Here is a 25,959-nt window from a genome sequence, read left to right on the forward strand (position 1 = left end):
TAATTAAATAAAAGAAAGGAATAATTGTGAAATGGATATTAATGGTCATGAAATGGCAAAGTACCTAGGTCAAGTTTTTTCTTCATAAGCTTCCTTATGGAGCCTACGTTTCATTTAAAAAAATTAAATAAGGCAACTATTCTAGGGGTCATGGTCAAGTGTGGAGGGGAACCTCTACAGAAGCTGGCATGCAGTGAGACATAACTGTGCCACCTTGGGGGCAGGGCAGTACGGGACCCCAGAGCCGGCTGGTATTAGGTGCCCGTCCTCCCCTCACCAAAGGCCAGGGTCGGACTGGTCCGCAGGGGTACAGATGAAACCCAGTGTGGGCCCCACTGCCTGAGGCCCACCTACCTCTCTACGGATCAGGTTTCAGACTGTGCATTTGAATAATTATACATGTTACATTACACTGCACAGGACTATGGTGTATTTTGTACAATGCATTGCTGTTATTAATCTGGTATATTATCATACATGCACTAGCATTATTTACTGTATATATATTTAAAGTGGCCCAGACCATACACTCTCCTATTGGTTAGCTAAGCCTCTGTTGAGGCTGGCCATAACCCTAAGTGGGGCCCCTATAATAGCATTCCCCTGGTGGGCCCTTCATGCCCCAGTCCGACACTGCCCAGGGCCCCTTAGTATCTTCCTAGTGTATGTCTGTCATGGATCCAAACATATTATTTTCTCTTACTCATTATTTGAACCTAGAACACCATATTATGGTGCAACTAATGGATCATCCCTCTGCCTTATCTATTTTGCTATACTCTGGGACAATGAGCAGACTTACAATTACAGAGACAAAAAAAGAAAATAGTTTGAATGTATTTTATATGTATTGTTAACCAATGACAGTAAGTTGGCATGTTACAATGACAGTAAGTTGGCATGTTACCTCTTCTGAAGCAGGGTGCTTATGAGCCAGCAGAGTATGACCTAATTCAACACATTTGGCATAATTTGGGTTTCTGGCCTCAATTTCCGCTCTTAGTTCCTGGTGGTGCTTTATTAGGAACTCAACAGATGATACATCTCTGTGAAACAAACACAATGCATACAAATATTTTTGGTAACTTGTATCAGCGCCTATAACTTACATTCAGAGGTAGCCAGTTTGTGGCTGGACCATCAATGAGAATGAAAGTGTTTGATAGGTGGTGTGTGTTTTGAATAACCTAGTAGGGCATTTAGGTGTCACTGTTATGTATTCTGTATGTATTGAGAAAAATTATATATGGTCTGTGGTGCTCAGAGAAGACAAAGTTAGATAACCATTGGGGAAATATACAGAAGAGGTAAAGATAGAGATATTCAGAGAGTTCTAGACAGGTCTGGGATCTGGTTATAGAAATCGGTGTCAAAGGGGTAAAAGAGTTGAAAGAAGGTCAGGAGCAGAAGAGCAGGGATGTGGCAGGGAGATCATGCATCATGCTCTGGTCCTGCCCCCGAACATGTGTTGTCATGATTTCACAATGAGGAGGTGGGGCCACTGGGACCACTAAAAGCTGAGCTCTTGGAGCATCGTAAGGACTCTATGGACAGCTCTGCCACGGCTTGCCGCCAGGACTAGGAAGAAGCTGAATGTCTGAAATGTCCTAAAGATGTTCCATGTGCTGGTTTTCTAGGCTGCAGGGTACTGTTCCAGGCATGCCAAATACTAGCACCATGGGGCAGGGAAGTTATCGCACACTAGGGTCTTGGCAGCGGCACCCCTAGCCCACCCATAGTTACAGCCCTGCAGGATAATGCAAGTACATATCATACCAAGAGCATGGAGAAACCAATTAGAAAACTGGACATATAAAATCTGAGGAAGGAACAATGAGAAGGCATTGGTGAAGCAGATCATTAATAATTAAGGGTACAAAAGTCAGCAGATAGATAGGGAACAAAGTTGTGTAATGAAACTTGTAACATAGGAAATAACAGAAGCATGTCATAACCAGGACATGGGCAAATAAGTGAAGATTGTGAGAAGATGGAGAACAGACCAGCAAGAGCAGCAAACAGACCTGGGAATGGGATGCTGGCAGTCAGAATCCCAATGCCGGCATCCCGACAGGGTTAGGAGTTCGACATATGTCGGTCAGTATCCTAACCCTACCCCTAACCCTGTCTTTCCCTCCCTGGTGCCTAAACCTAACCTCCCTACCCCAGTGCCTAAACCTAACCTCTCCCTCCCTGCACCCTAGACCTGATCCCGGAGGGAACAGCAGTTGCTACAGCTAATCCTTGCACCTATGTTTTTACAATTAATCATACTGAAGACAGAATATTGTTGTCACTTGGGAATGATGGGTTTCAACTGGATTCAGTCTGAGTTATTTATTTATTTATTTCCTAATAGAGGTCCCAGTGCTTTCTTAAACTTAAAATATCCAAGAGTGAGCTGATTATTTTACCACCCTCCAGCATAACCTCACCTCCCATAATCTCATTATCTATTGGCAGCACAACCATCTTCTCTAGCTCACATGTACACTGTCTTGGAGTTATCTTTGTTTCCTTCCTCTACTTCAAACCACACAGTCAGTACCTTTCACTTTCCTGTTGTTTCCACCTGAGAAATATTTCTAGGATTAGACCATTTCTCACCCTGGAGCATACTTGCCGACATTCAGCTCCCTCCTTCTGGGAGGGAGCTGAATGTCTGTGCACAGCGGGGTTTGCGTGGCCAGGTAATGACACAGTTTTAGGGGCGGAGCCATTGATTGCGTCATAATGGCTCCGCCCCCTCTTCACAATGCCGAAAATATTGACATTGTAAAGCAGGGGGCGGAGCCATGATGACATGATTCAGCGTGAATCGTGTCATCGGGCCCCCCACTGCAGGGGTTTCTTGTAGTAGTTGGGGGGGGGCTTGCCTGCCTTCCCGGGGGGTCGGGAGCGGCACCCGATATTCGGGAGGATCCCGACCAAATTGGGAGGGTAGGCAAGCCTGCCCTGGAGGCAACTAAGGAAAAGTGTGTGTGGGGGGGCCAGTCCTGGAGACTTGCACTCTTTTGCGGCTAGGAGCCACACATGATTTTCAGGAGCCTCCCGGCCATTATTGGAGAGTAGTCAAGTACGGCGCAACTGCGTCTTTATGTTAATACCATGGACGATGACATAAATCTATTGCTGTGCACATTAAGACGCACCATCGGCCGCATCATCAAACACTGCACCTACCCAATGCAGGCGCAGATTATCCATCTGAATATGGCCGCCACTGTCAGTGCAACTGCGGCAAAAGACACAGTCGCTGACTGCGACACGCCCACGTCTGTCTAGCTAGCCCCATTACCACCCAGAAATGTTCACTGAAATGGCCTCTCTCTGCATCCAAATTCATTCGGAGGCTCCCGAAAGGTAACCCTTGTTACACATGCGCAGTGCGGCCTGGACGCATGCGTAGGCTGAAAACATCAGCAGCTTATGTGCTGCATCAACACTTCCTCTGAATCAGGCCCTTTGTGTTATAATAACTAGTGTATTTGGACTGTATATTCCAAACACAAAATGGCTGCCATTGCTAGTGATAGCAGCCATTTCAAATGAATATGAATACCTCTACATGTACTTATATACATACAGTATAACATGTATATAATGTGACATATAAACTATTTTTTTTTCTAATTAAATTAACTACTTGTCTACAATTTTTTTTATAATTATGCTATACTTTTGTTAAATCTTGGCAACTAATATTTTAAATATTTAAAGGTTTTTATTTCTGACACTCCTTTAGCTCGATTACCTTGGCCTCTCCTGGGTTTCAATATTTCTTATCATACTTTCCATCCAGAGCATTAAATCTCGCACCATGCTGAAGAAACTGAATTTCTCTGAGGCACTTATCAGTTCATTACGCCGACCACTGCAGGCATCCAGAAGGGCTCTCCAGGCCTCTCCCACTTCCTTCTCCTTCATTTGTATCGCCACGGATTGATCTCCTGCATAGGCAGTATGAAGACGCGTTGCTATGTCTTGGAAAGTCTGGACCTGTAATGATATAAAAGGACTATCTTTAGTTTATTTTTAAGTAACATGTAATAGCTAGTAACTTATTTGGAAGACTTGTGATAGGCATCCTGATATACTTCAAGCTCCGCATGTGCACCCTTTAAACCTAAGAAAGACTGCGCGCTACTGTTATTACAGAAATGAAAAACAATTTGAAAATTACCTCAACATTCCCACAAGCCCTCAGTCCTACATGTACTCTAACTCCACTACACGCCCCCAAACTTGGTCCTCAGATCTCTTCCATGCCTATAAACCCTATCTATATGCTCCCCAATATTCCCAAATGTACCTTACATGCCCATCAGACCTCCCAAGATGCCCATTAGATCTCCCCACAGGACCCTTACAGGCCTCCCGACATGTCCATCAGAACTCCCCATATGCCCATAGTTATGACCTCTATAACTTTTACTACTTACAGATAGTTCTTACAGTTAGTTCTACTAGCTATTGCACATTACACTGCCTCCTCTACTAGTATGCTGCAAGAACTCTCTACTTTGTGCTTAGGAGGTCATGTGATGCTGAAGTTGGCTGCTCCCTAGGCCCTGGGCGACAGCGTTACTCACACATCCCTAGTTACTGTATTTGGGGGCTATGTAAATTTTTATAAAACAAGTGAATGTAAGAATGCCGATTATAGTTAGCATAATGTTCTCCTTGTCCATTTTCATCCTTCTTAAAAATTTATATAGCAGATATAAAAAAAAGTCTGCACATGCTTGTTAAAATTATTGGTTTCTTCAGGGTCCATAGGGGGTCCACAGGGTTGACCTTGAGTATAGGTTGGGAACCAAATCCGGGCACCACGCAGTTAAAACTTTCAGCTCCCAAGATGCACTGGGTCCACTCTCCCTATAACCCGCCCCCAAGCCAGAGCCACCTCAGTTTGAGTAGGTGCCCGGCCGGAGTCGGGTCACCGTTATCGCAGAGGGGGCTGATTAGCAGCCCCATAGCTTATTTTTATTTTATGAGTTCACGGTTTTTTTATTTACTTTTGGACTCTTCAGAGCGGCAGCGTCGGACTGTCCATAGGACGTCCAAGCTGCCACTCCTCCACCCCGCCGGCGCCGAGACGCTAGTACAGATCTGGGATCTCGGCGGGACCCCAGAGTCTGTGCTAGCTGGACTCTGTGGGCGCCCAGGACTGCTGCTGGATCGACGGGGAGCAGGTAAGGTCGCGGATCACCGCAAGCATTTATGCAGTCTCTTGCCTCCGGTCTCTGGGGACAGACTGGAGGCGCTGGCAGTGGCGGTGGCCCCCCCATACACCGCGTGTCCACTAGACCACCAGGGACTTAACGATCGGCGGCGGGAACCGGCGTCCCGGGGGTTAATAGCCGGCCAAGGGAGGCAGCCTTCCCTGTTACAGCGGCTCCTCCCCTCATCTCAGAGCGCCTTTTAAGCCTATAGTCTGGCGTCCCTAAGCTGCTTCCTCCGTGGGCCACGCTTCCTCTGAGGTCTCCGGCGGCCATGTTCCCTCTGGCGTAGCGCAGATCTCCTAGGACGGCAGTTGGTCCGGTCCCCCTGCGTACCTTGCCATTTGGGTGAGTGTGTACACAGCGCTATAGCCTTCCCAGACACTGAATCTGGGCAGTTGAATGCAGCGACATTTGCAGAATATTATATGTAATGTTTATGTATATATATTTTTGCATTGTAAGTGACTTATGCTAGCGCTGACTGTCTGTGCTTTTTTCTCTCACCTGTCAGTGTATATCTATCCCGTTTCTTTATAATCTGCCCTAATACAGGTGTACTTAGGGTGGTTCTGAGACCTCACATACAGTCAGGTGCATAAATATTGGGACATTGACAGAATTTTCATATTTAGCCTCTATTCACCACCACAATGGCTTTGAAATGAAACAAACAAGATGTGCTTTAACTGCAGACTTTCAGATTTAAGAACCCAACGCCCAAAAGCCGCAAACTTTTATGAAAGTGTTGGCAGAGGACTAAGTGGCAGCCCTACAAAGCTGCTCGGCAGAGGCACCATGAAGAGCCACCCAAGAAGCCCCCACGGATCTAGCGGAATGAGCCTTCACCAAAGGCGGAACCGGCTTCTTTTCCAAAAGATATGCATGACAAATGGTAAGGCGCAACCAATGAGCCAGAGTTTGTTTTGAAGCTGGCCAGCCACGCTTGTTGAAGTCATAAAGAACAAACAGAGAGTCGGACTTCCGACGATCTTTGGTCTGATAAACATATAGTGAGGTGCATAAATATTGGGACATTGACAGAATTTTCATATTTTGGCCTCTATTCACCACTACAATGGCTTTGAGATGAAACAAACAAGATGTCCTTTAACTGCAGCCTTTCAGATTTAATTTGAGGGTAATTACATCCAAATCAGGTGAACGGTGTAGGAATTACAACGGTTTCTATATGTGCCTCCCACTTTTTAAGGGGCCAAAAGTAATGAGACTATCAACTCAAAAGCTATTTCATGGACAGGTGTGGGCTATTCCCTCGTTATTTCATTATCAATTAAGCAGGTAAAAGGTCTGGAGTTGATTCTAGGTGTGACATTTGCATTTGGAATCAGTTGCTGTCGACTCTCAATATGAGATCCAAAGAGCTGTCACTATCAGTGAAGCAAGCCATCATTAGGCTGAAAAATCAAAACAAACCCATCAGAGAGATAGCAATAACATTAGGTGTGGCCAAATCAACTGTTTGGAACATTCTTAAAAAGAAAGAACGCACCGGAGAGCTCAGCAACACCAAAAGACCCGGAAGACCACGGAAAACAACTGTGGTGGATGACAGAAGAATTATTTCCCTGGTGAAGAAAAACCCCTTCACAACAGTTGGCCAAATCAAGAACACTCTCCAAGAGGTAGGTGTATAGGTGTCAAAGTCAACAATCAAGAGAAGACTTCACAAGAGTGAATATAGAGGGTTCACCACAAGATGTAAACCATTTGTGAGCCACAAAAACAGGAAGACCAGATTAGAGTTTGCCAAACAACATCTAAAAAAGCCATTACAGTTCTGGAACAAAATCCTATGGACAGATAAGACAAAGCTCAACTTGTACCAGAGTGATGGGAAGAGAAGAGTATGGAGAAGGAAAGGAACTGCTCATGATCCAAAACATACCACTTCATCAGTGAAGCATGGTGGTGGTAGTGTCATGGCGTGGGAATGTATGGCTGCCAATGGAACTGGTTCCCTTGTATTTATTGATGATGTGACTGGTGACAAAAGCAGCAGAATGAATTCTGAAGTGTTTCGGGCATTATTATATGCTCATATTCAGCCAAATGCTTCAGAACTCATTGGATGGTGCTTCACAGTGCAGATGGACAATGACCCAAAGCATACTGCAAAAGCAACCAAAGAATTTTTTAAGGCTAAAAAGTGGAATGTTATGCAATGGCCAAGTCAATACCCTGACCTGAATCCGATTGAGCATGCATTTCACTTGATGAAGACAAAACTGAAGGGAAAATGCCCCAAGAACAAGCAGGAACTGAAGACATTTGCAGTAGAGGCCTGGCAGAGCATCACCAGGGATGAAACCCAGCATTTGGTGATGTCTATGCGTTCCAGACTTCAGGCTGTAATTGTCTGCAAAGGATTTACAACAAAGTATTAAAAAGTGAAAGTTAGATTTAGGATTGTTTAGTTTGTCCCATTACTTTTGGCCCCTTAAAAAGTGGGAGGCACATATAGAAACTGTTGTAATTCCTACACCGTTCACCTGATTTGGATATAATTACCCTCAAATTAAATCTGAAAGTCTGCAGTTAAAGCACATCTTGTTTGTTTCATTTCAAAGCCATTGTGGTGGTGAATAGAGGCCAAAATATGAAAATTCTGTCAATGTCCCAATATTTATGCACCTGACTGTATATATACTTGTCAATATTTGTGAGGTTTGTCACATACTGTTGCATGCTGAGCACTGCTTGATATTTCCACGATGATTGTTAGTCAGATATGTCTGACCAGGAAATTGAGCACGATACTGCATCCATTTTTGCTATCCTGCAAGTCATGGACTGCAGGCAGGGGCGGATTGGGCCACCAGGACGCCAGGCCAGTTCCCGTTGGGCCGGCCCCCTTGGTGGCTGGTGGCCGACACCCTTCAATGACTGTCACCCCTCCGGCCCTCCCCCGTCGCGCTGCCACGATCAGAGCTTAGCTCCGATCCAGCAGCTGAACTGCGCAGCAGCACGGCCCCCCTCCCGCGGTCTCCTCTACCCCGGCCGTCCCGTGGCCGCCATCGAGTAGCTGCACTGTAAAGTGTGTGCACAGCTTCTGCACAGTGCAGAAGCTTAGTAACACTGTCACTGACTGACTAGTTGAAAGAAAAAATGGCCGACGGGGGAGCTGCTGCGCATGCCCAGCCGCAGCAGCTCCTCCCATAAGCCTTTGCGGAGCCCGGGTCCGTCAGTGTACACTGACGGCCCCGCCTCCAACCCCTCCGCAGCAACCCGCCTCCAGCCTCATACACGCCGGGCACAAACGCAAACTTCACTGTGTGCAGTGTCCCCTCCCTCAGCCTCCATTGCCTGCAGTCGGGCCACTCTTTTTCTTTGGGCCATCCAGTCCTATTCCCTGGGGCTGCAGAAGCTGTTCCTGGGATGGAGAGGAGCGGGACATGGACATGGATGGCAGGGGCTTTCCCAACACACTTTGGATGTCAGCGCGGAGAGAGAACGACGGCGGTGAGCTGAGATGACCCTGGAGTGGAGGTGATTCTTGTGCAGCTTCCTTCACTTCTAACCAGCCTGCTTATTCCCACCACTACTCCCATTCAGCCCTATGCTCCACACTCCTACTCCCATCCTGCCCTCTGATCCACACTACTACTCCCATCCTGCCCCCTGCTCCACACTACTACTCCCATCCTGCCCTCTGCTCCACACTACTACTCCCATCTTGCTCCATACTACTACTACCATCCTGCTCCACACTACTACTCCTATCCTGCCCCCTGTTCTGAACTACTACTCCCAGCCTGCCCCACACTACTACTACTCCAAGCCTGCATCTGCTCTACCATTACTGCTGCTACTACTCCCATTCAACCCCCTGCTTCCCACTACTACTACTCCCATCCTGTCCCATGTGTCCCACTTCTATTACTACTCCCATCCTATTTCCACTACTGCTACTCCCATCCTGTCCCATGTGTCCCACTTCTATTACTACTCCCATCCTATTCCCACTACTGCTACTCCCATCCTGTCCCATGTGTCCCACTTCTATTACTATTCCCATCCTGTCCCATGTGTCCCACCTCTATTACTACTCCCATCCTACTTCCCACTACTGCTACTCCCATCCTGTCCCATGTGTCCCACTACTATTACTACTCCCATCCTATTCCCACTACTGCTACTCCCATCCTGTCCCATGTGTCCCACTACTATTACTACTCCCATCCTATTCCGACTACTGCTACTCCCATCCTGTCCCATGTGTCCTGCTACTATTACTACTCCCATCCTATTCCCACTACTGCTACTCCCATCCCAACCCCAGCGGTGGCGAAGTTTATAACGTTTGTGCTCCAGGTGCTAGTTCTGGTGGGGACGTACACTGCGCACCCTATTTTTGTTCTTGTGGAGGACAAGGTCTTTGTAATTTTACCTCTGGGGCCAATGTTTGTTTTCTGTAGGGGCCAATGTATTTGTTTTTTTCTGTGGGAGCTGGTGTGTGTTTTATTTGGTTCTTGTTGAGGCTAATGTGTTTTTAATTTTTTCATGCGGGGGCCAATGTGTTTTATTCTTTTCCGTGGAGGCTATGTGTTGTTTTTTTCTGTCAGGTGACATTGTGTGTATTTTTTTTACTGTGGGGGTCAATGTGTTTCTTTGTTTTTGTGAGGGCCAATATGTTTTTATTATTTTCCTGTGGGGGCCAATGTGTTTTATTTTTTCCATCTAAGTATGGCCTCCAAATGTGAGCAATTCAGCGTCTCTATAGCCAACCCCCTGTAACCACCTAGGAACTCCTAACACATTTCTAATACACTACTTGGTGCATGCATCTGAACCTGCACTGCCACTCAGACATATGTGCATTGTTTTTGATCTGCACATGTGTCTGAGTGGCAGTGCAGGTTCAGATGCATGCACCAAGTAGTGTATTAGGTGTTCCTAATATACTACTTGGTGAACTAGGTGTTCCTAGGTGGTTACAGGGGGTTTGGCTATAGAGACGCTGAATTGCTCACATTGGAGGCCATACTTAGTTGGATGATCTGTGCCTTGCATAGGGCTGTTGAAACTTCCAATGGTGCCGCTGATGGTGGGGTCTACTCACTAATCCTTGGAGAGATATAAAATGGAGAAAGATGTCCCAGCCAATTGGCTCCAAACTGTAATTTTTCCCGCCCCCTCGACTGACCCCCACCTCCTCAACAGACCCTGCCCCCATTAGGGCTGCTTCCATAAATTTCCCGGGCTGGTTTTCCATCCCAAACCACCCCTGACTGCAGGTATGAGTACGGAGGATTTGACTCAGAAAGGGTTATGTATACAGCGCCATCAGGTGCCGGACCCCTTACAGGACCCCCTTGGGCGGTTTGTTTCTCAAGACCATGGTCTCCATTGTGGATTGCCTGGTGGTCCCCATTGTTGTAACTCACTTGGGGTTACTTCTACATGCTATCCTTTCATCTCAGGGTATCTCGCAGTTTCTTGCGGTTTACCCCTGTGACACAGACTATCGCTCCCAACCGGGGTTTTTCACAGTACATGCTCAGGTACCACAACAGTGTGTCATTTCCCTTGCAGGGATTACCACAACAGCCACCCTGGGTGGATGTCGCTTCTACGAAACACAAAATGGCGTAATAAATGTCCTGCGGTTACTTCCCAGTCTGCGCTGCTGTCTAACATAGATCATCAGTCAAGGGTGCACTGGATGATGTATTGGACTCCTATCCCTCTCTCACGAGGGGGAGTCTAAATTAAGTATCATTACCTCTGTTTTGGTGCTGGCGGTCAAGTCCATCCTAGTTATAGTTGTCGAACCTGCACTAAATCAAATCACCCTCAGTTTAAATATTAAAGTGGCTTTGGCTGTTTTCCCCTTCTCTGACCAGCGGGTGGATCACATGGCAGGGGTCTGGCTATCGCCAGATAAGAAGTATCACAAAAGCGTTTGGCCTCATGTTTCCCATTTCCTGAGGGTCATTGCAAGTAATAGGAATCACCTCCTTGGTGGATTTTCATGTTACTCACCTGATTAAGAGCGCTACTACGCCTCCCATCTATGCCCAGACGGATTCTATAGATCCGTAGGTGGTAACTATGCCTGTAATCAATATACTCGCTTTCAGGGGTTGTTGCCCGTCCAACAATGGCTATCGCATGGGTGGCTAAGGCTATTGAGTGCTGGGCTGATGCATTTGTAGAGCTTTTTTTTCCCTCAAAACTTCTGGGGATCAGATGCCTTTTGTTGCTCACATTCAAAATGCAGTTTCATATGTTGGAGTAACAACACTGGATGCCAGTCTGCTAACCTTCAGGGTTTCGGCTGCGACTGTATACGCCGCTATACCCTATGGCTGCACTCATGGAAGGCAGGGGTGGACTCCAAGATAGGCCTTAAAATGCATACCCTATATTGGGGAGATCTTGTTTGGTCCTGACCTTGACAAGATTGTAACAACGTTGGCAGTATCACTAATGGCAAAATTCTGCCTTCAGCTACTCCCACTACAAGGCCTCGGACTAAGGTCCTGATTTTTAGAGCGGCCTCCTGGCCGCTCGTATAGCTGTGGGTGACCACCCACAGCTATAGCGAGCGGCCAGGAAGATGGTCGCGATGGTCAAGACCATTGCGACCATCGGGGCTTGCGACGAGACCTTTGTGGTAGGGTCTCATGGCCGCAAGCCTCAGAGAGCTTCTGGCTCTAATAGAGCCGGAAGCTCTCCCACTGACATCACTGGTGATGTCAGTGGGGCCGCCCACAAACGGCAGGCGTTCTATCAGAGCCGAGAGCTCTCCCACTGACATCACTTGTGATATCAGTGGGGCCGGCCCGAGACGGTAGGCGTTCCCATGGGACCGCCTCCATCTGGGCAGCCACGCCCCCGGCACGCCCACCAAAGGGGGCGTGATGTCACTCACCCTTTGGTACGAGACCCGGAGCGACGGCTTGCCCGTCGCTATCCGGGTCTCGCACATGCACACGACGGAGCCGGCTCCGTCGTGCGCATGCGCACTGGGCCAACATCGACCCGCTTGCGAGCGCTCAGCGCTCACGAGCGTGTCTGAATCAGGCCCTAAATCTGTTAAGTCTTTTTGTCCTCAGGGACAGCCTAAAGGCCAGTCTTTTCCTAGGCTGTCGGCCACAAGGGCCGCAAATACCCGGTACCGAGAACCTGGACATCCAGATGCCCTGCTTCTAAACCTAAGGATAAACCTTCAGCCTGACGGGACAGGTCTTCATCTGGGGGATCCCAGAGTGAGATGCCGACTTTTTCAGTTTGCCCAGTGCTGGTGTCAAGTCACCACAGATGCTTGGGTAACAGTTGAAGTCTCTCAAGGGTACGTCCTCTCATTGCTCAGATGGCCTGCCCACATGCTTTGCTACACAGGCCCTTCTTCAGACCCGAACAAGGCCTTACAAATCCAGAAAGCTATGCAGTCCTTGCGGTAAGCGGGTGTAATTATGTCAGCCCCATTGTCTCAGCGAGGGACTGGTTATTGTACTTTCTTTATGGTGCAGAGGCCGAATGGTCCTCATTGGCCTATCCTCTATCTCAAATGCCTGAACCAATTCCTGAAGGTGCCTAGGTTCGGTAGGGAACCCCTACGCTCCATCATCCAAGCTATGGAACCTGGGGACTTTATGGTATCGCTGGATATTCAGGACACGTACCTACAGGTACCTATAGAGCCCTCTCATCAGCGATAGCTCAGGTTTGCTGTGCCACAGCAACACTTCCAATTTTCGGGCTCTGCCCTTTGGACTGTCCACAGCCCCACCGGGGTTTACCAGATTTATGGCTTTTATGACAGCCCACCTGTTCAGGGTATCCGACTGCTCCTGTATCTGGATGGCTTCCTGCTCTTAGCAGGATCGCCAAGGTACTTTAAAGCCATTTCCAGTTAACCATTGCTTTCCTTCACAAGCACGAATGGTTAATCAACTGGGAAAAAGTCCTCCCTGAATCCCCAACAGGGTATGATTCATCTGGGAGCCCTGCTGGATTCTCAGAATTGGGGAATCATTCTGACATCAGACAAGATCTCCACTCTTCAACTACGAGTGCGCGGATGTCTCCAAAGTCGACAAGTGTCATTACACTCTGTACTGCGGGTTTTAGAATCCAGGGTGTATACCTTGGGAAGGGTGGAATATGCTCTGTTCCATTCCAGGCCTTTGCAAAAACTGATCCTCTCCAGATGGAATGGGTTTTTCCATCGGATCACTATTCAGACGATGATGCTCTCTCCGGAGGTGCGTCTGTCTCTATCTGGGTGGCTATGGCCATATCATCTAGGGTAATCCTTACAACGGACGCCAGTCTCTGGGGTGCAGTGACTGGTCCGCATTCCTTTCGGGGCAGTTGGACGTTTGTCGATTCCGCCCTGCCAATCAACTTATTGGAACTTCATACTGTCTTGGGCTCTCATTCTGGCCTAACACATACTTCACAGTAAACCTGTAAAGGTTCAGTCCGACAATGTCACAACAGTGGCTTACGTCTAGGAGACACTCGTAGTTGGGCAGCAATGACAGGAATGTCACACATTCTGACATAGACCAAGGGTCTCCTCCCGGCCATATCTGCAGTGTTCATTCCGGGAGTTCTCCATTGGGAAGCGGACTTCCTCAGCCGTCATGATGTGCATCCTGGGGACTGGTCTCTTCTCCAAGAGAGGTTTCAACTCCTCGTGATCAAAAGGGGCCTCCCAGAGGTGGTCCTCATGGCCTCCTGACTCTATCACACACTGCCGGTGTTAGGGTCCAGAACTAGAGGTACTGAAGCAACCTTCGGTGACGCGTTGTCAGTGAAGTGGTCCTTCCAATTTGTGTACCTGTTTCCTCTGGTCTCCCTTCTTCCTTGAGTTCTTCGGAAGTTCAATTAAGACGGAGGTACTGTCCTGCTGGTGGCTCCAGATTGACCCAGACGTCACTGGTACTTAGATTTTCGGAGTCTCTCCATCAACACTTCGTTCCTACTGCCTCAATATCCAGACCTGTTGTCTCAGGGTCCTTGCCTTTCCCTGGACCTGGATCATTTGTCTTTGACTGCGTCCCTACTGTGGCCCTAAGGCTTCTCTGGCATTGTCATCATCGGGATGTTTAGAGCATGTAGGCCAGCTTTTGCTGGGATCTACCACAGAATGTGGCATAGATAATTCTTATTGTATCATACCTGTAGCTACGATCCTCAGGTGTTTAGGATTTCCAGAAGTTCTGGTGGGTCTCTGCGCTGTCAGTATGGTTCGGATGTGGAATTGCTCCACTCTCGGGTATCCTGACCCTCCTTCAGGGTGTTTTTTGGATTCTACCTCCCTTTATTCCCGCTAGGGGCTCCTTGGGATTTGGAAGTGGTTCTTCGTGCCCTCCTGGGGCCTCCATTTCAATCACTAGTTTTGATAGCCCTTACGTGGTTTCTGGCTTAGACTCTCTTTCTTATGGCGTTTGCATCTGCCAGGAGAATTTCGGAATTGGGAGCATTCTCATGTGGCTCCGTCTTCTGGATATTTCACCACGACAGGGTTGTGTGTCGCACTTGCCCTGTGTTTCTTCCTAAAGTGGTTTTTAAGTTCCATATTATTCAGGAACTTATTGTACCGTCATTTCAGTCTCCAATCCTCTCGGCTGGGGTGGCCTCGTTGACTGTGGTCCGGCCTCTCAGGATTTCCGTGGTCCATTCAAGTTCCTTCAGGAAATCAGACTCCTTATATGTGGTCTATGGATTTCACAGGAAAGGATGGCCGGCCAATAAATGGACATTGGCTAGGTGGCTTCGTATAACTATCTCAGGGGCCTACACATAGGAAGGCTTTTCTGTTGATGCTTATTCTACTCGGGCTGAGGGTCCCTCGGGGGCGGCTCGCTGTGGCACCTTGGCTGTTCTGCCTTGCGAGGTGGCCACGTGGTCTTCTGTCCAGACCTTTCTAAGGTTCTATGCATTGGATTCCTTTGCCTCTCAGGATGCTTCCTTTGGGTGATGGATTCTCCTCTCAGCACAGGAGCGTCCCCACCCTTATAAGGACTGCTTTGGGATATCCCAAAGGTCAACCCTGTGGACCCTCTATGGACCCTGAAGAAGAAAATGAGAGATACGGCAAGAACTTACCCTTGTTATCTCTCTATCTTCGAAGTCCATAGTGTCCACAAGGCACCCGCCCTGATGCACCTGGCTTCAGTATGGTTCTTGAGTGTTCCAGTCTTCTCTCTCTTTCTTTCCTCCTCCGGCCTTTCTACTTACAAACTGAGGTGCCTCTGGCTTGGGGGCGGGGTTATAGGGAGAGTGGACCCAGTGCATCCTGGGAGCTGAAAGCTTTAACTGCGTGGTGCTCGGATTTGGTTCCCAACCTACAGTATACCCAAGGTCAACCCTGTGGACCCTATGGACTTTGAAGAAAGAGAGATAACAAGGGTAAGTTCTTACCTGATGTATAGCCTGAAATCAAGACAAATCATGTCACAAATGTTTACACACTTAGGGCCGGATTCATTACGGATCGCAACTGCGATTGCAATAGCGATTACGTATGCAGTCTCACTGCAACCATATGCTAATCCTCTGCGATCGCTATGCTATCGCAGCACAACAAAAGGACGGCCATCTTACCTTACACACATCCGTAATACTTAGCAATACCGTGTAACCATCGGTAACATTGAGTACCATCGCAGCCTCACGCACACTTGCACAAGCTCAGACCTTTCTCAGAAATTGCTAACCTCATTGCACGTAGTGAGTACACAAGCTGCGTATGGCATCACAGTGGATAATTTCTGCACGCCCCTGTAACGGCGTTCAAACGCACTGGCACGCCGGTGTTTCGCCGACCACTTCCCCCGTCACCACCCCCAAATGGTACTTCCTGGCAATCAGATTGCGATGGGTCTGCATTGTCCTGATCGCAGTGGCTGGTTTGCGCATACACATGCGAAGAAAGCAACAATCATCCGATTGCGTGCGTAATCGCAGTTGCGATCCTTGCTGAATCAGGCCCTAAAAGTGATCTTGAAACCAACAAAATGATAGTGAAAAGCAGATAAGAAAATTTAGTGAAATACAAAACCTACAGTACCCTGGTTACAGCTGTGGAGAGGCAGAACAGGAGCGTGCAAGCAAAGGCTGAGATCAGGAAGGAAGTATTCCTGTAATTACCACACATTTGCAGATGGGGATTCATCCGCAGATACACATTTTAGGTGGCATGTCTTTTGCGGGTGCCGGAGGGCTGGTGCAAGGATATGCAATGATGATGATAACTGTCAGCAAGTGCTGGCATATTTCTGTCCACACAGATGGACTTCCTTTAAGACCTCTTTATAGTTTTGCCATCTAGATAAAGGATTTCAGGAGAACCTAGCATCCAAGGGGTTTATGTAGCAATCAGTGAAAAGGATAGACCAATGGACCATTGGATGTGTTGCCCATAACAACCAATCAGATTTGAAGTAGCATTTACAGTCTATAACAGTATTGGCTAACCTTGACACTCCAGCTGTTGTGGAACTATATATCCCAGCATGCCCTGCCACAGTTTTAGCATGCCCTAATAGCAAAACTGTAGCAGTGCATGCTGGGTTATGTAGTTCCATAACAGCTGGAGTGTCAAGGTTAGCCAACACTGGTCTATAAAATAATAGGTAGGAGCTGATTGGTTGCTATGGGCAACTTCTCCACACTTTCCATTGCTTGATACATAAAAACCCCTTAGTATTTTGACTATACATCGATCACTTTTAATTCTCTCATTATAAATACACAGAAATGATGGTTCCCAAATATTGCTGTATGTACCTGTGACCCAATAAAATGAATATCCCTTTCAAAGGCTGTGTGTACTCTGTGCAGGGACTCTGCAGTGTGCACATCTTTGCCAAGCTCCTCTGGTAAGTCTTTGCGTTTCTCCTCGATCATACTCAGAATCTCTGTGCCATCATAGAAGAACTTGTGAAGATGATAAGATGCAGACAAGAGCTGTATGCGGGTATCAATCAGCTCCAGCAAATCCGCCCAGCTCTCGTTCAGGTTGTCTTTCCATTCTGCAATCATCGCAGCTTCAGAATGACCAGCATCAATTAATTCTTCAATTAAGATGTTCACATTGTCGATACGTTCCTGCCCAATTGCTCCCGTCTCTTTGGCGAAATCACGGAATTTGTCTCGAAGCACCTACAGATTATATATCATTAAGGAGATAAAAGAGAGTTTTATTGTGTAATATTCTGTAATCATTGTTACGAGCATATAATATCATATTTAGAATTGAAATGGTTGTGGGATCATTGCTTCAACACAAGCACAGCAGCTAGCGCTGTCTCAGTAAAAACTCTTTCACTCAGTTGGTCTGCCTCACACTCTGGTGGAGATTTATCAAACCTTGTAAAAAGGACTAGTGGAAAAGTTGACCTTAACGACCAATTAGATTGTAGCTATCATCTGTATAGTACATTCTGTAAAATGATAGCTACAATCTGATTGGTTGCTGTGGACAACACCTTCATTTGTCCTCTTAGAATGATAAGTCTCCCCCTGCTGAGAGCTATGCAGTACACTATTACTTAATCTGAGACACTTCAGGATATAGCTAGTTAATGTATATACATCTACTTATTGTTTTGTAGCACAATGAAAAGTAATTGATTCTATAGGAGAGAAGCTACAGGGATATCAATTACAGCTCTATTGGGGATATTTATTCCAACAACTACATATATAGATTTGTAGAATATACACATTTTGGCAAATTGATATCTACACTAAAGATGAGGCAATACTGTCACCTTTCCATAATAGTATATTTCTATAAAAATCACCATCAAGCAACATTTGATTAATCATCATTTCTCTGCTGGGAAGTTGACAGACCTTTCTTACATTGATACAACATAGCTTGAGCTGTATAATATGGCTGGAAGATTTTAAAAGTGCGAGTGGATAATTACATATAGTACTGTGTAGGACAAATGTAAACTTACAGTCACGTGATCTAAATCTTGACCCATTTCCTGGGATGAAGCCTTAATGTCTCTCTCAGCAATCCATTGCTCCAAGTCTTCCACTTCTCGCTTCAGTTGAAACATGTGATAGATGTTGTCTAAGTTCTGTCTCCGCTGATCTGCCACCTCCCGGAGTGCAGCGTACTGTTTCTCCAGGTTGCCCTGGTGTCGGACTATCTGTTCACTACAAGCAGAAGACAATGTAAGTGTGTTTTTCTTTCCACTATAATCTTACTTTTGGATGGCTTGATCATCTTTCCTTCATCCTTGCCTAATATGCAAATTATACTCAAATAGTGGCTCAATATTAAACTATAGAAGCACAAACACTGGTGTATGTCATAGTGTAGACATATTAGCACAAATAATAGATTAGTGTTTTTAAAAAAAGTAATTGTAGAATTTTTTTCTACACCTATATGGAGGCAGCACTGGCAAATGTGAATTCCTAAATGTCACTTGGGTCAATTATTTTATTATGTTATACAGATTGTAATTCATGTCTAGAAGTGAGGATTATAAACAGCCAAATTTGGTTGGTTGCTTTTATTAAAAAAAAACAAAATTATTATAATCTATATAGTAACCACCTAAGGTCTGAGCCATCTCCAATATGTACATGCAGTGGAACCGGGGCCACGGCTGCACCTTCAACGAGACAGGACAGACTTTAGCTGCTAAAACTGCTCTGGGCCGGGAAAGCTACAGTAAGTGTTTACAGTGGGGTGCGGGGTGGGCAGTGGGCAGTGGGCAGAACAGAGTGGGGGGCTGGATAGGGCTGTGCAGCGGGCGGACTGAGGTGATCTGGCATATGATGAGTCCCGTTCCTTGTAAATAATATGTTTATATGTACAGTAATATTAGGTGATATGGAACATACAAAAAAGTTATTGAAAACGATAAGGTTACTGAGTGCAAATAGCTTGTTTCTTTCTTATAATGAATGTGTCTTAACTGGTCAAATAGTCTGTGGATTCTATGTATAATGCATTAGTTAATTAAAAATAAAAATCTTTACAATAACAAGAGTCTTGTTAGTTTTACATACCCATCAGGATGTTCTAATGCCAGAAGTTTCTGAGACTGATCTGCCAAATCTTTGACATTTTTTCCATATTGTTCCACTCCATGTTGCAAAATCAGGTGGTTCTTCAACATTAGGACCACACTTTCTTCATCCTGCTCAACCAGGAGAAGAACAAGATACTGTGAGGGCCACATATGCATTTTACGTGACCAACAAAGGACAGTTTTGTTCTTTAACTTAACAAATTTTTATTATCTATAAAAGGCGTTTGGTATAAAAGATAAGACATGAATTAGATAAACAATGTCTAGATAGACAACAGATGTTAGACAGGAACAAAAGGTTGACATAGATGAAGATCGGCAGGTACAAAAGTTTGACACAAAAATGGTCAACACTTTTTTTTCTAACCCTAATCTTCAACCTAACCCTAACCCTCTCCTTGGTGCCTAACTCTAACCCTCCCTCCTGGTCCTTAACCCTAACCGTCGGGGTAAGTGCCTAACCATCCCTTCTAGTGCCTAACCATCGTGGTAAGTTCCTAACCCTAACCATCCCTTCTAGTGCCTAACCCTAACCATCCCTTCTAATGCCTAACCCTAACCATCCCTTCTAGTGCCTAACCCTAACCATCCCTTCTAGTGCCTAGCCCTAACCATTCCTTCTTCTAATGCCTAACCCTAACCATCCCTTCTAGTGCCTAACCCTCACCATCCCTTCTAGTGCCTAACCCTAACCATCTCTTCTAGTGCTTAACCCTAACCCTACCCATCCCTTCTAGTGCCTAACCCTAACCATCCCTTCTAGTTCCTAACCCTAACCACCCCTTTTAGTGCCTAACCCTAATCATCCCTTCTAGTGCCTAACCCTAACCATCCATTCTAGTGCCTAACCCTAACCATCCCTTCCAGTGCCTAGCCCTAACCCTAACCATCCCTTCTAGTGCCTAACCCTAACCATCCCTTCCAGTGCCTAACCCTAACCCTAACCATCCCTTCTAGTGCCTAACCCTAACTATCCCTTCTAATGGCTAACCATAAAAAAAACAAAAGGTGTTGACCATTTTTGTGTTGACCTTTTGACAGGGAGGTGGCTTATCACACACACGGAGATGGTCCGTGTTATGGGCGTGTTATGGGAGTGACGTGGGTGTGTTGGTGATAGTGGTCGCATTCATAGATGTTCATCTAGGTCATATTCAGATGAAGAACCAACACCTGCCTAGGGATAGTGCAAGTTCCGATGGTGCAACCGATGGTGCATCTAAACACTTCAGTATCAGTATCTACGGATGCTGACAGTGGGCATCTCAGTCCTTGTGCATGGATGTACATTAGGGGAGGACTTTATAGCACATTTGCATAAGGTTGCAGACGGGCGACGGGCAACGGGCAATAGACGCAGACATAGCCTCGGCTGAATACGACTCAGAATCAGCCTCATAATTTTAATGGGGCAAATATCACTGTTTACACATGACTTAATAGCTTATCCAATGCGAATTGTGATGTGGTATATATTGATTATCCAGAGAACTGACACAATCTCTAAGGTACCGCACTGGATTTAATGCTGAACTTCCTGACCCTACATTTCATGTGGTGACAGCTTTTCCATGATGGCTGATGAGGCATCAGAAACTCCATATATAGAGCAGGGGTCAGTAACCCCCCATCACACATGTCAGATGTAACGTGTGGAACACTACTAAGTGCTACTACCTGGAAGGATCTATGGATTTTAGCTGCTGGGGCCAAGACGCAAGTTCCAGGTTTAAGTTTAGGCCTCAATATTGTATAAATAAGAGAGCAATTTTTTATTTATTCAGCAAATAATATCAATAAGGCTAAACTGACCGATTTACATATAAACTCGGTCAGTGTATTTGTCTTTCTGGCTGCCACCACTCTCACAACTTCACCACTTTACAATAGTGTGGTTTGAAATGTTATATATATTTTCTATCATTAAAAAAACCCTAAAGTTTATTATTATTAATATTATTATTAATAGTCATAGATATATTATGTTGACTATGACATAATGCTACTTTATCACCAATACTGCTATTTCCTGTTGAATGATTGATGTATATTTAATTAGCTGGCTGCATAGTTCTATGGACAAAAACTATGGTATATTAATGACTTACCTTTGGTTTTTCATCTCCAATCATATAAAGCTGTTGTTCATCAATCCAAGCCTCTGCTTCACTGGCATCCACATAATATTGCTGAGCCTCATTTGTCTGGTTAAGGGATTTCTGTCTATTTATTGTTGCCGTGTTCAGCTGATCCCATAGCGCTTGCAGGGAATGACATTGCTCTCTGATTGGTTGAGGGTCAATATCTGGTTCACCTTCTACAGTCTCTGCTTTTTGAATAATATCATCTACTCTTGGCCCGTGACCTGCGATTTCCTTCTGCAAAGTCTACAAAAATGTTTGATTGGTAACATTAAAAACATAGCCAAATATGCAACAGTAGTAAAATGGGCTGGGTCACCTCGCCTCGCTCTATCCTTACCCTTACCCACTATACTTACCAGACCTCCTGTTCTCTCCTGGTGATCTATCCCGTCTCCATCCAGTGGGGAGGTGCTCTCAGTGCGCATGGCGGTGACGGGACAGACCACCATCTATTTTTATATAGATAAGTGTTGATGTGCTAAATAGCCTTCATAGTTCACAGTGCTGTATGATACATGAGAAAGAACTCACTATAGCTTTTCATTTTTCATGGTTTGGGAAAGTTCTATTTCTATCAATTTATTATAAGAAGGGACAACATTATTTGATACATTGAATATGTAAACTAGGCTTGTATTGTAACCTCTTCTTAAATGATATATCATGAACGACAAGACCTTTATTGAATTTACAAATATCGAGGACATTATTAGGACTATTAGGATTTCATTCCACATTAGTTATCTATAAATATTCAGAAAGACATATGACACTAATGATTCTGCATAATGAGACTGATTTCTCAATTTACTTCAGCTTTAGTTTCAACAATATTAGGTTCAATTCAAAGACACCGCCACTTGTAACTAAGGGCCTGATTCATTACGGATCGCAACTGCGATACGGCCGATTGTTGCGTTCTGCGCATGGGTATTCATCGCAGTGCGCATGCGCAAAGGGCTCACTCCGATCGCAGACACTACGCAGACCCATTGCAGAGTGATTGACAGGAAGAGAGCGTTTGGGGGTGGTGACGGGGGGCGTGTCTATGTCAGTGCGTTTGAACGCTGTTACAGGGGCGTGCATATATTAGCCACTGCGATGGTATATGCAGCTTGAGCTCTCGCTGCGTGTGATGAGGTTACCAATTTCTGAGAAAATACTGTGTAGGATTTTAAGAAAATGTGGTTGCGCACTTCAAAGAGTGGTTAGCATGCCCCCCGAGAGACCCGTGGGAATACAGGTGCAAAGAAAAAATGCTATACCGTAATGCTTACTCTGCTGAAACCTGGAGTATATGGTTTAGAATGTGTGGAAATAACATTGTCACTTTTTGGGATCTTTATTTTTTGAACCATAGGTGTGCTATAAGGGGGTCATTCAGACCCACTCGCAAGCGGCAGTACGCTCGCAAGTGGGTCGATGTTCCCCACTGCGCATGCGCACGACGGAGGGAGCTCCGTCGTGCGCATGCACGAGACCCGGACTGCGACAGCCAAGCTGTCGCTCCGGGTCTCGCACCAAAGGGGGCGTGCTGTCGATGTTGATTGACAGCACGCCCCCTTTGGTGGGCGTGCCGGGGGCGTGCCTGCCAGACGGAGGCGTTCCCATGGGAACGCCTACCGTCTGAAGCCGGCCCCACTGACATCACTAGTGATGTCAGTGGGAGTGATTTTGGCTCTGATAGAGCCAAAATCACTCCAGGGCTTGTGGAAGGGAGACCCTACTGCAGGGTCTCCGTCGCAAGTCCGATGGTCGCGATGGTCAAGACCATAACGACCATCTTTTTGGACGCTCGTATATGCTGTGGGTGGTCACCCACAGCTAAACGAGCGTCCAGGAGGACGCTCCATTTTAATGGAGGAGGGCCCTGATTCAGAGTGAGCGCTCTGGTCAAAGCGTCCGGCTCTGAATCAGGCCCTAAGTTTTTTCAGCCTCATTTTTGGAATAATTTTTTTATCATTTGTTTTATACATGTTTTTACATTGTTATTGAAATGTTTTGATATGTTTTTACACAGTGCCACATTAAATAATGTCACACGCAAATAAATCTGTTTTATGAAGTAAGGTTATTTCCACACACTCTAATCCATATACTCCAGGTTTCAGCACATTTCTGAGAAAGGTCTGACCTTGTGCAATTGTGCGTGAGGCTACAATAGAGCTTGATGTTATTGATGCTTTCGCTGTTAGGCGGCGAAGGTTTTGCAATTGCAAACATTAGCATATTTTTGCAGTGGGTCTGCATGCGTAATCGCAGCTACGATCCGTAATGAATCAGGCCCAAAATCATCATAATACTGCAGGTTTTTGATAATGAATAGAAAAAGATTTAAAAGTAGTGCGTCCTCTCATTAAAGTGAATGGGGTGGTGGCTCACCAAAGGTATTACCAATCCCTTTAAAACAATATAATGCTTCAAACATAAACTATAAAACGGAGCGCCTATACTACGACACTGTAATAAATAGGATAATATAGATAATGCTCCAAAAAACATACAGTAAACTATAAAAAGGGAGTGACTATACTCCACCACTGGTGTAAATACAATAGAATAGATAATACAAATACAGTTTATAGCACAATTGCAGTACAAGATATAGGGCTCGATTCAGACCCGGACGCTAAGCTGCACTCTCTCGCAGCTAAAAGAGGCCGGGTATGCAAATTCCGTGATCGCACTGTCTGGTGTAAGTGCGCCCTCTATGTATTAGAGAGCGACGGCAGAGCGAATGCACGCCAGTTTAAAGATGCCCACTTTTCTTTCTTAACACACGTCATCTCCAGGAAGTGTATGACTAATCAGAACCATCATGAGCCATCGGAGCTTCTCGCAGCCCTTGAGGTCGACCCTATCCCACCGCAAGCACTGCGATCACTGCAGGCTGAAATACAACCAAGTGACGTGTACAACTTTTAGCTGAAAAGTGCACATAGTATCTTTTTCTTGCCAGTGAAAAAGGATAATGAGGATAAGTAACAACTTACAGTAGTATAGCTGGACATTAATAAGTCTTATAATTATCCATATAATTATACTCTGTGTTTTGCTGTTTACAAACTGGAGGTGGCCATACACGGCACGATATACGTGCCGATCCGACGGATCGGCACGATATAAGTGCTATATCCTGCCGTGTATGGGCATGATATCGTACCCGATATCGTGCTGCGTGCTCCCACGGGGTCGTACATCACATCCCCAGGTCTTCCTGCAAAACCATCTGACTTGGGATGCGATGTACAATCCCATTCAAATGGTGGAGCGGGGAGCCGGCATATAGTGCGGTCTGCGGGGACTGCACGAATGCCGGCAGTGACAGCATGATCCGTCTGCTGACGGATCGGCAGTCGCACTACACGGTGCATCGCACCGTGTATGGCCAGCATGAATTACCATGAGGTCCACATTGCCCAATATGTCCTAATGTGCAGCAGTCGATGGCGGTGTTTGCCACTTTAGATAGCGCAGCTTTAAGAGTTGCCCCACTTTGCAGCAGAAGGCTGCAGATTACCCAGCTGCATAGTGCACCTGATATCAGCTCCAGACTCTATGTTACTTACCTAGATATAAGTGTTGACATCACCGGTGGATGATTGTGGAGAAGACCCGGTTAAAGTTTTCAGAGTTGATAAACTGTGCACTGATGTGGTCAATATCCCGACACTTGTATCCCAAAGGTAAGTAGTGGGGTTAGGGTTTAGAGTTAGGCACTAGGGGGAGGGTTAGGGATAGGCACTAAGGGTAGATGGTTAGGTGTAGGGTGCGGGGAGGGGAAGGTTAGGCTTAGGCACTAGGGGGAGAGGTTAAGGTCAGGCACCGGGATGGGAGGGAGAGGGGGAGGGTTAGAATACTGTACAACAAGTGTCAATATCCCTGTCAGGATGCCGGCATCGGGATTCTGACCACCGGGAACCCGAACGCTGACATGCCGTACCCAACCCCATTTGAATGTCTGCAGGTAATCACCCTGCTTCCCCGACGTGCTTCTCTTTCCCAGAAAGTTTCTTCAGAAGGAAGTCAATACGTGAATTGAATGTGCAATATCTATATTATCCTATTTGCTGCAGTGTTGAAGTATAGGCATTCCTATAAACGGATATAACACACAGTAAGATTGCAGACGTACCTGGTTCTTTTTCAGAAGCATTTGTACCATTTGAAGATTATTTCCGTAATCTTTGGACTCTGCAAGTGGCATTCTCTCCTGAATCCAGAGCTAGAAGCAGATAAATACCTTATCAGGAATGTTTTTATTGGTTTGGCTCTAATATTTAGCATTGCTGTTAAAAGTATAAGGTTAAATATAAAACATATAAATGATACAGTATGAAGATATGACAAAGCTGTTACATTCATTAGCAACTCATAGTAACGGTGATAAATAATGCTTGATGAAGTGTTTTCACAGCAGAACATTTTTATTATTTACCATTCTATATTTCTTTTTTAGCCAATAGTTTCCTGGCTGTGCTGCACCACTGCGCTACCTCCATGAATGCTCCTTACATGAAGCATTCTCCCTTGCCAAGATGGCCGCAGTTT

General features: G+C 45.8%; 1 protein-coding gene across 2 annotated transcripts in view; it reads right to left on the minus strand.

The window, feature by feature from the left end:
• Positions 1-25,959, minus strand: part of LOC148525068 (spectrin beta chain, erythrocytic-like) — a 142,097-nt gene that overhangs the window by 23,796 nt on the left and 92,342 nt on the right. For both annotated transcript variants that reach the window (XM_088471203.1, XM_088471201.1), the window contains exons 22-28: positions 25,544-25,633; positions 21,373-21,651; positions 19,242-19,372; positions 18,173-18,377; positions 16,992-17,366; positions 3,755-3,999; positions 908-1,046 (exon numbers count right to left, since the gene is read on the minus strand). In XM_088471203.1, coding sequence (XP_088327329.1) covers positions 908-1,046; positions 3,755-3,999; positions 16,992-17,366; positions 18,173-18,377; positions 19,242-19,372; positions 21,373-21,651; positions 25,544-25,633 — 1,464 coding nt within the window. The remainder of the gene's footprint in view (positions 1-907; positions 1,047-3,754; positions 4,000-16,991; positions 17,367-18,172; positions 18,378-19,241; positions 19,373-21,372; positions 21,652-25,543; positions 25,634-25,959) is intronic.

The sequence above is a fragment of the Taudactylus pleione genome, unplaced genomic scaffold (genome assembly GCF_031769625.1).
Source record: "Taudactylus pleione unplaced genomic scaffold, aTauple2 ptg000113l, whole genome shotgun sequence".
In the NCBI taxonomy this organism is placed as follows: Eukaryota; Metazoa; Chordata; class Amphibia; order Anura; family Myobatrachidae; genus Taudactylus; species Taudactylus pleione.